Source organism: Pyrgilauda ruficollis, unplaced genomic scaffold (genome assembly GCF_017590135.1).
Source record: "Pyrgilauda ruficollis isolate IOZ18807 unplaced genomic scaffold, ASM1759013v1 scaffold21, whole genome shotgun sequence".
Classification (NCBI taxonomy): Eukaryota; Metazoa; Chordata; class Aves; order Passeriformes; family Passeridae; genus Pyrgilauda; species Pyrgilauda ruficollis.
Genome location: NW_024520318.1, coordinates 8,543,623 through 8,554,214, shown reverse-complemented (window position 1 = coordinate 8,554,214; position 10,592 = coordinate 8,543,623). Strand labels below are relative to the sequence as shown.

At 50.4% G+C, this 10,592-nt stretch overlaps 1 protein-coding gene across 3 annotated transcripts in view; it reads left to right on the top strand.

Moving 5' to 3' along the window:
- Positions 1 to 3,419: 3,419 nt before the first annotated feature.
- The window catches only part of DVL3 (dishevelled segment polarity protein 3), a 33,277-nt gene continuing 26,104 nt past the window's right edge, over positions 3,420 to 10,592 (top strand). For 2 of the 3 annotated variants that reach the window (XM_041467794.1, XM_041467795.1), the window contains exon 1: positions 3,420 to 3,772. In XM_041467794.1, coding sequence (XP_041323728.1) covers positions 3,606 to 3,772 — 167 coding nt within the window. In that variant the 5' untranslated portion in view covers positions 3,420 to 3,605. The remainder of the gene's footprint in view (positions 3,773 to 10,592) is intronic. The other variant, XM_041467793.1, reaches the window with a different exon arrangement.

Below are 10,592 nucleotides of genomic sequence, written 5' to 3'. Positions count from 1 at the left end.
CCAGCTTGTTTGCTTTTTTTGACTTGAAATTGTATGTCTCCATTTTACATGCCTGAGCAGGGCTTCACTTGTAAGTTAAATAACTCATCACTGCTTTTTGCTCAGATTTTAAGCACACAATAGCCAGGTAGGAAATCAGCACAGCATTTAATTGGTGAAAGTGTTTGATGGTAACTCGTGAGCCCTGTTTGCAACTAGAGAACAATTCATTAAAACTTCTGAACTTGGAATCCTGAAGTGGGTGAGGTTTGGTTTTGTACAGAATTATGTTGCAAAGATGAACGTTACATCCAAAGAAATCTGTTGTCATTTGTCATTATGGGAATTGATGGGAATGTTGGCTGATACGTCATGCATTGTGTCCTCCTGATGCTGGGAAATAAGAACTGGCAGAGGCAGGGAATTGGCAGAGGCAGCTACAGAAAAACCATTTACAAACCAGCTGCAAGACTTGGTAATTTTAAAATCTCCTTGGACATCTCAAATATTTTTTTTTCCTTTTACAGGGTAAAGATGGCTTAAGAGTAAATTTCACATGTAGTGCTGTAAATGGCTCAGTTGTGCCAGAAGTTCTTGATTATTTCTGCCAAGTAACAATTCCACTTTTGTTTTTTTCCACATTCCTTCCTCCTTTGCTCCAACTTTGTGGTATAAGCTGCTTTTTACCTGACAGTTAAAATCCAAGGGAAGAATGTTTCTCTATGGCCACATCCTTCAGGCATTGGTGATGTGTGTGGTGGGGTGGTTTTACAGATGCCAAGAACAGAGTAGCAAAAATAAAACAAATTAGAACACTTGATACTCTCCAAGGTGGAGTTCTGGCATGGTGCAGCATCCTTATGTACTGATACGTGTTGTACTTTTTAAAGGAGCATTTATTCCATTGCTGAAGTGTAGGGTGGGCTTGGTGCTTTGTTGTTGCTTCAGTCAAGATGGTTCTTTTGTTTGCAAGACTAGAAATGCCTTTGAGAGCAATCTTGTATGTGGAATCATTGCTGCAATGTAAGCAGTTAAGTACTTTACTTTCCTAAGGCTATAATAACCAGCTTGTCTGCCTTCCCATCTGACAGGAAGGGAAGGAAGGAAAGGAAGGAAGGAATGAACGAACGAATGAACTTGGTGTTCCTCCATCAAACCTACAACTTCAGTTAACAATAGTAACCCTTTTAAAAGGAGATAATAGGTTTTGCTTAAAGGTGTAAGTGATGGAACTCAACTACATCCACCTCTGCTTTGGGCTGTTCCAAGATGCACTGAAATGTCTGAAGCCTGTGTACTCTGTAAGGAGGAGCAATGTTATCAATGCTGCAATTTTTAAGTTGCCGTAATTGCAAAAATAAGCCAACAGGCAGTTCAAAAACTCTTCCTTGTGGACCTTGGAGTGCACAGCACAGTCCCCTCCTGCTAATTTCTTTGGCACTGTGTTCTTAACTCCCATTCAGTGAGTCATACAGCACAAGGCCTCTGTGAGCAGTGAAACTGATCTATCATTGAGTCTATTCAGTGACTTGGCCTGTTTTAAAAGAAAAGGCAGCTGTAGCAATGAGATTTCATCTATTACTACCCTGGGGGTGTGGCACCCCTCCCCTGAGCTCCATGTGCTCCCTTGGGAGCTCAGCACTACCAAAAATTGCCCTTTTGGTAACAAAAGTGTCTGATGTGTACAATACAGGCTCCGAGGTGCATCCATGGCTGTGCTGCGAGGTGGGTGAGACAGTGGCCCTGCCAGGGACACACTGGGATTCTTTCACATGTGCCTGCTTTTGGGGCAGGGAGGTGTTGCAAAAGGACTTTAAGATTAGCTCTGTCAGGGTTGACACAGGAAGAAGCAACTTAAACTAAACTTTTCCATTCCTGACCTGGATTCTTCATTCCAGGTACACTGGCTTTTACCAGAGCTCTGAGCATAAGGAAATTACAATCTTCCAAGAGCTGATGTGGAAACATGGGAGAGTCTCAGACCTCTTACAACTTCTGCTTACCTGAGGACTTCCCTGGAATTTTTATTCTTTTTTCAGTTTAATGTCAGGTTCTTCCCCCAGTGCTGCCCAGGTAATTACTAGCAATGCCTGCAGGACTCTTTAATGCATTAGAAGAAGGCTTATTTAGCTCAGCCTGCCTGCCTGCCTGAGGAACTTGGCTCTGTTCCCTGTAGGATCTCTCTGGCTCCTTTTCCTACGGCAGGGGAGTCTAGTTTGAGGGCTGATCTAGTCTCGTGCCCTGTGCAGGCCCATGGTGTGGTGCTTCCCCTGCATTTGTTCCTTCTAATCCAGGATGATGCAAGGCGGTTCTTGCCCTTCCTGTTGGTGGGTGTTCCCAAAACTCCATCCACCCCAGCTTTGCTCTCAGCCACAACTCCGGGAAACTGCTGATGGAATGGTTCCTTGGTGTCTGCTGGGTGCTGGCAAGATGTGCAGAGGGGAAACCAGGCAGACTGAGGCTGCTGTGGAACAGAGGCAAGTTCTAGGGGCTGGGGTCACAGTGCTGATGACTACAGGTAAGAATGTGCTGGGGTCTGGGGAGATAGAGGATGGGAAGAAACCACACAGCCAAAAGGGTGCCCAGTTGAAGAAGCCATGGTATATGGAACAGAGGATTCTCATGAAGAGCATAGGAAAGAGTCTGCTTGGTGAGGAAAAGATCTGAGCACTGGGGTTAGTTTTTGGATGGTGACAAGGGGTTCAGAGGGAAGCCTTAGCTGGAGAGGAGCTGGGGTGGGTGGTAGTCCCTGTGTGTGGTGGCCATCTGAGACAGCATGGGGAGCTCAAAGGGGTCTGTACATGGGAAGATAGGGTAGAGATGGATATGCCTCATGTTTTGTAAGTTGTGCTCATGGGGCACATAGCTGGATGAGGAGCATGGAGAAGGCTGGGAGGTGTGTGACAAAGGACTAGGGCTGCAGAGATAGAAGGGGAGGCCTGGGGTGTGGACAGAAGTGGAAGTTGTGAGACACAGGAATGACCCTGTGTGTGAACAGCATCAGAGGGCGTACAGGGGGTGTGAAAGCTGAATGGGGTGGGGAGCCTGGGAGAGGTGTATTCCCAGCTGGCACTGGGCCTGTGGAGGCACGGGGAGTACCAGGCTGTGGACAGGAGGATGTGGATGTAAAGTGTAAATCCCAACGCACCCACGGGCAGTCCCAGGGGCCATGCACCCACACGGGGCACAGCAGCAGCGGGGCGGATGGGTGTGTGGGGCCCGTTCCAAAGGAGAGGGTCAGCTCCAGCGAAGGGGGGTCTCCAATCGAGCCGGGATTTGGCTCGGGAGCGGGATGCGGGCCCAAACTCCCGGGCTGCCCGCTGAGCCGGGCCCCGGCCCATGGCGGGTCCCGGGGTCGCTCCCGCGCCGCGGCCCCACGGGGCGCCGGTTCCGGTTCCGGCGGGGCCGGGACGGCGGGCGGGGCGGGGCCGGCCGGGGCCGAGCCTGCGCCGTGCAGCCGGGCGGCGCTGGGACCCGGAGAACAAGGGGCGCGGGGGGACCGGGCGTGCGGAGGCCGCAGCCGGGCCGAGGCGCGGGCGGGGGCCGGGCCGGGACTGGGGGTCCGGGCCGGGGCGGAGGAGGCGGCGGAGGCAGAGGCGGGGGCCTGGCGGCCGGGCAGGGGCGCCATGGCGGCGGCCGAGACGAAGATCATTTACCACCTGGACGAGCAGGAGACGCCGTACCTGGTGAAGCTGCCGATCCCGGCCGAGCGCGTCACCCTCGGCGACTTCAAGGGGCTCCTCAACCGCCCCAACTACAAGTTCTACTTCAAGTCCATGGACGACGACTTCGGGTGAGCGCGGGCCCGGGCCCGGTCCCCCGCGGCCACGCGTGGAGCCCGGGCCCCGTGGGCCTCCCCGGGGACCAGTGGGGGTGGCTGGGGAGCTCCCGCCCTCACGGGGCTGGGCCGGGGCTGGCTGCCCCCTCGGCCCCGGGGGCGCCCCCGGGGCGGCGGGGCCGGGACCCCCGGGATGGGGAGGTGCCCCTCGTGCCCGGCACGGGGACGGCGACCCCCATCCGTCCTCCATCCCCATTGCCTTTCCTTGGCGGGGATGGGGATGGTGACCCCCTTGGGTTCTGTCTGGACGGACACACCCTCCGTGCACCCCCCTCACCTGTGGGAGGCTGGTGGCGATACCCCCCGTGCACATGCTCTGGGGTTCGTTGTCCCTGGGTGCTGCCTCTGGGGACAGCCGCACGTCCTCGGATCCCGCATCGGCTCTGGGGAAGCCATGCTAACTCCTTGGTGAGGGAGCTGGTGATGCCCTGCTTTAGGTGCCAGAGGCACCTTGGAGGAGACCTTCATCCCCATTTGAGGGTCACATCCTCCCCGTACTCAGGATGTTTGGCCAACACCGTGCCTGAGGTGGTATCTCCCATGCAGCCCACACTGGGTTGTCTGTACCAGGTTGTATCCTACTATGTCGTTTCCCACCAAAAGGGCCTGGGCATCTCCCACTGTGCCTGTCTGGGGAAAGTGCCCCTTGCTCCCTCCTCCAAAAGGGTGTGGAGGTAGTGCCACCTCCATCAGCCCTTTCCATGGAATGGATCTGGGGACAGTTTTTTTCTCCTACCATCCATTTTGGGGAGGGACATCCATTTTGTCAGCTTTGTCCTCCGCATCTCATTTTTGGGAAGAATGTGTAGAGAAGACCAACTTTCTCCTCCCCTACCTCCATGGAGAAGGAGTGAGAGCTCTCCATGTGCTGCCCATCTCTGAGCAAGGGATGTGTGCAAGACTCACTGTACCCATGTACGTGTCTCATCCTCAGAGATGTGCCATGCTCAATCTCTGGTATGGAAGAGAGGTGCAGCCCTGCCTCATATCCCAGCTCCTGCAGGGCAGCTCTCTTCCAGCACTGGTGTTTCCATCATTCTTTTGTGATGCCCTTTGGTTCCTCCCATCACGGATGACTCTTTGGAGGTGAGGAGGTGTGTTCTGTCCCTTGTTTGGATATTGCACTCACCGATCTTCTGGGCAGCCCCTGCTGTCCCCTACCTGTTGGTAGTTGGTTACTGTTCTGGGGAGCAAGTACCATGTGAAGCCAGCTCCCTGTAAGACCCTTTGTCCTCACTCTGTTTTGTCCAGATTTCCTATATCTGACTTTTCTTTAGCCTTTTTGAGGACCTCTTTTTCCATCCTGGGACCCTCTTGTTTTCTACAACATGTGACCCTTTACCATTCCTAGGACTTTGGTGTTTGAAGGAGTTGTGTGATCCTTCCTCCTCTGAAGATTTAGTGTTTACAGTAGGTCTTGTGTATGGAGCTGGGATTTCTAAGTGTTTTCAGTTTTATAGTCTTCCCAGTGTCTCCTCTCTGCACCAAATACCTCTCTAGGCTGTGATTTTGGCTTGTACCTCATGTTGAACAGGGCTGGGCCTGTTTGGGGCTTGGATGAGATCTGTGTGGCTGCCTCAGCAGGGGGTGCTCTCCCTTCCTCAGCCAAATTATCCCAGTGCCCAGGTTCCCGTTAGTTTGGGAGGTGCCAGCTTTCAGATGAGGCTTGAAATTTGGAGTCACTCCTTTGACCGCAGTCTGGGACGCTTTGCTTCCCTAAATTCCTCCTGACCCAGTGGAGAGCTTTAATCCTCAGAAGCTTCCCCCTTCTCTCCTGGCAAATAGAAGTCTCCAGCCCTCATTTTCCATAAATTTCCTCAGCAATATCAGTTGTCTGTGGATCGTTTCCTGTCCCTCAGCTGTTGAGTAGCGTTGGGTGCTATGAAACAGCTGCCTCTCCCTGTCTCAGAGGGGACCATGTTCATTGGTGGGAGAAGTGAATTCTCCGTGCACGCTGTTTGTAAACAAATGCTTTGGGATCCTTTGAAATGTTGTTCTTGAAGTGAATTCAAACTTGTCTTGAATGAAACATTGCCATGTGGGTGGGAGAGTGCACAACTATAAACAAAGTTTAGTAATAAATAGCAGTGTCTTGCGTTGGGAAGAGGGGTCTGGTGGCTGTGAGGTTTTGTGCTGTGCCTTTTCATCCTCTATCTCTTTAAGGTCCTACAAGAGGAGCTAGATGATACATTAACAAAACTCAACGATAAAGCAGCAAAGGGAGTTATAGTGGGTGATAGCAAGATCAGTTGCATCAGAAATGCATGGGATGGGATTTTTATTGTTATCAGTTCAGCTAATTTGTTTGGGAAGCATAAATTGCTCTGGAAGGGAAGGTGCATCTGAGAGGGGGTCGGGGGCTGTGTGTGGGCAGCCCGTTCCTTGGAGAAGTCCTGGGCAATGAGTTGTGCAGTTGGAGCAGCATGTGCAAGGCCTGGAGTGTGAGAGACAGAGCAAGCCTCTGTCACCATGGATGCTTCTTCAGGAAAGCTGTCTCTGCTGCTTTCCAGAGAGCTGAAGAATGTGCTGGTGGTTGGCTGGAACATGGTGGGAACAGCCAGAGCAGTCCAGCTGCAGCCTTGTCTCTGGGAAGCTCTGAAGCCCCAGGCAGCACACAGAATTTCATGATCCCTGGTAACTGATGTCCATGAAAAAGCGAGCCATTGGCCTGCAGGGAGAATCAGAGACAGAAGGGCAGGAGGCACCTTGGCTGCTTGGCTGCAAATGCATGGGCAATTAGTGAAAACTAGACTGGAGGTTAACAATGGTGGCATTCAGAAGCTGTGTGACAGGAAAAAGCATTTCTCTCTCACACATGTATTCCTCTCAGTTCCTTCCCTGAGGGGATTCCCTCAGGGTGCCTTCTGTCTGGCTTGTGCTGGGCTGCTGTCTCTCAGCTGGGCAGTGTCCAGGAGTAGGGCCCAGGTTAAAGCCCCCTCAATGAGAAAAGAAGTAGATGGCCTTAGGGCAGCTGATGAATGAGGAGGAGGCCTGCAGGTCTCATGGTTCTGCTTTGGACCTTCTGCTGGATCCCTGTGGCATAAACAAAACTTCTCCTCTCATCTTATTAGGAATGGAGACATCTCACCTTCCAGAGCCAGCTGGAGCAGAATCTCCAATGTTTCCTCTCACTTCTGTAGCCCAGTCTGACTCTTTCTCACTCTTCCTCCTTTTATCCAGGCTGTGGATCTCCGGTCTATTATTCCCTTTAGCTAACCCCATCCCCAAGGCAGTATTACAGCCTCAGTCTTGGTGTGTGGGATTTTTCATTCTTTTGTTTATCTTGTTAATATTTGTTTGCTCTGAGAATCAGAGTAGTGATGGAGCAGCTTCAGTGTTTATATCTCCTTGGAAATGTGAACTGAGGTTCCCCTGGGTGGCTGTGGAGTTGTCAGGCTATGGCAGGAGTTAGTGCTCAGCTTCAAATAATTAAGACCCAAGAGTGGTGTCACTTCTGGGTGGCAAGGAGGAGATATGAAAAGAATTCCTGCACCTGGTCCTGGGGAGAGAAGTTGTGAGCAGCAGGAAGGCTGCAGGGTTTTGTTCTGATGCAGTGGGCTACAGCTGTACATAACAGGGTGCAGATATTTGTGCCCTTGTGGGCTTTGTGTGCTGCTAATCGCAGAAGTGGAGGCACATGAAGGTCAGCTTCATGTTGGTGGTGATGGATGGTGTGAGTGTGGCAGTGCACAGATGTGGTAGACTCTTCCTGGACCTGAGATGCTTTGTGTGGATGTGTCTCACCATGAAGTGTGGAACTATCCTTGGCTGCTAACATTGCACTCATTAGAGAGAGAAGGTTTCTTCCTCCACCTTGAATATTTTCATTCAGTGTTTTGCAGGTAAGAGCTGTGTGCTGATCAGCAGGAGAGGACCTTAGATCAGTGCAGTGCTGTGACTGCTTTTGACATCCATATTCTCCATCAGACCTCCCCCAGGTTTTTAATGGGATTTTGAGCAGACTTTTTTTTTTTCTTTCTTAATCCATAAAATGGAATTTCCAGCTGTGCCTTGTCTTGTCCACCTGACACTGGGAGCTTCTTGGGCAAACAATTGTGTGCCTCTTAGCATGACACAGCTCTCAGTTCCGTAGCGGTGCTGCAAGAACAGGACTGTAAATTCTTCTGGGCACCTGTGCAGTTGGGAAGGGAACAACCATGGTGATGGTCTGTAGTTTGTAGTTTGCTGGGACATAGGCTTCAGTCATGTGTCAAGTGTTGTCTCCTACCCAAGTCCATCATGAGAAATGTACCTGGGCAGCATGGACTTCTCACCAGACAGGTATTGTGCCTGTTTGCCTCAGCTGAACTACAGATTTGTCTTTTCATCTGGTACAACTCTGAGAATATTCTTATATCAGCTGAAATGTGATTTCTTTTGATTTGTTGTTTCTTATTGATACTGCTTATTTTCTATTGATCAAAATGTGCTCCCACAGGAGCATGCTAAAGTTTAAGCTAAACATTTCAGAGCATTTTAATGAGTGCAAATTGTGTGTCCATGTAAATCCTTAGCACCTAGCCTGAAGTTCTGCCTTGTCTTTCCATAAATTGTGGAGTGCTGAAAGTTTGAATTTCTTTTGCCTGTGAAGAAATCACTTTGGTGATCATTTTGTTTATCTTCACTGGGCCACCTCCCCTCTTGTAGACTGGAGAGCAGAAGGGCCCCATTCTTCTGCAAGGGGACCACTCCTCCCTCCCCATCCTACTGGTTCTGCATTGCTGGGAGAACAGCAGTGATCTGAGCTACAGTGGTGGGATGGTGCTGCTCCTCCTGCCCCTGCTGGTTTCTCCCTCTTGAAGGTCTCCATTCCAATTTGAGTTTCATAGCTGTGGTGAGTGATTCCTTGGTTGCAGCTGTGAAGTGAAAATTGGTATCCAGCTAATCACTGGCCCAGTATCTTATCCAGACCTGCTTAATTATCACCTGCTCTCCAAAGCTGGGTACGAGGCAGTGATTAGGACAGCGCTCTGGAGACAGAACAAAGCGGGCGCTGCGGGAATTCCCAGTGAAGGGGTCAGATGCCATTGGTATTTGGCAGCCTCATCTCTGCACATGTGCATGAGGAAACGTGTTGATGCTCTCTGAAAGGCTGAGTGATTTATTTTTATTGCAGGGTCTTTTTGAAATTGATACCATCGGTGACTGTCCTTCTGGCTGGAAATGCTGGGAGCTGGGGAAGGGATCCTAAACTTAACAAGCAGTGTCAGTTTCTAAGCAGTGGTGAGCCCTGGCATGGTGCCCCTGCCTTTCCTGCCAGCTCTTTGTAACATGTGTTGGGGGAATTGTTTTATTTTGATGTTGGGAACTTCTTAAAATTTATTTTTAATTGGAAACTTTTGCTGTCTCCAGAAGACCTTTGCCTGTCCCATGCCCCTGATGGAGACTGCTTCCATGTCAGCATGAATTTCATACTGGGAGAGGTTGGCAAGAAATTTGTGAGTGAAAGGGCCTGCAAAACTCCCTTGCATGCTCACGTCCTTTGTGGTGCTCTAAGTGACAGCATTGGCCCTACTGGAAAGTGGCCATCACTTTTTTCCAGTTTCTAGTCAGTCCCTGTCCGTTCCATGTGGAGAGGAGCACTTTACACATGAAAGGCCACAGCACCCCATCTGTTGTGCTCTAGAGGTTGTGTTTCCGTGCCTGCTGTGAGGTGAGCTGCCCTGGTTAGCAAGGGCCCACCAGCAGTTACTTCAGACATTTTGCATGTAGGTTACGGCAGCCTGTGCCTCTGTCTCCTGAGCTGCTGAGGATTTGGCAGAGAGCTGCTAACCACTGTCTGCATTTGTGGTGGGGAGTTCCTGTAATGCTGCCCATGCTTGGGGTGGCCCATGGACACTGGAGCTGATTCTGGCTGGAGCTGCTGCTGGAGGCTGTTTCCAAGTGTTGTGGTGGTGGTGGGGGCTACAGCAGTGCCAGGGTTGAGGTGAAGATGGAGATGGTTAGCTGACAGTATTCCATGCTTCCCTGGATTGTATTGTCTGTGCCTGGCCCTGTGTCCTGCTGTTCAGACCCAGCTATTACTGACTCTGTAGGTGTCCAGCATTCTCAGTTGTGGTTGGAGCTGTGCTCTGAAGGCCACATTGGATGGCAGTGGCAGCGTGGTTTCTTTGCCCAGGGGTGGTGTTCGGAAAGCCAAGTTAGCCAAATCAGGCTGCAGACCAATTTCCCTAAGGCCTTGTGTGTCCTATGCAAACAATGAAGCTTTACAACAGCTATTGAACTAGTTTGCAGCCAGAACTGGTCAAAAATTTTTTTTGACTGAATGTATTTTCTCCCAAAATATGGTGTCATGTTGAAGCCAGCATTTTTCTTGGAGAGGCATTGTTTTCAGTTATGTGTTTGATGGGAATGTTTCTTAATTTTAAGCCTCTTTTGTCATTTCTGAAAAAAAGAAAGAAAGGTCAAGAAACCTTTACTCAGCCGTATGAATGCAGCTGTTTTGGTGCAGTTCAGTGTTCTGAAATCATCTGAAGGACTCTGGTCCTCCAAATTCCAGTAGAGAGCAAAAACCTACCTTGATGTCTCAGAAATTGCTGCAAAGTAAATTGGTGTGTCCCAGCTGTGGTACAGCTGTGCTCCAGGATGGTTCAGTCTTGGAGGTCAGGGCAAAATGCCATAAAAAATGGCTCATAAACCACCATAATTTGGGTCACAACCTGAGCATTTTTTGTTGTTATGATATGATAGTTGTGGCCCCACCGCTCAGTTTTCTGGTTCCTGCTGAGATACATATTTTTTCTAAAGTGAACTCTTGAATTTCATCTAGAACTTT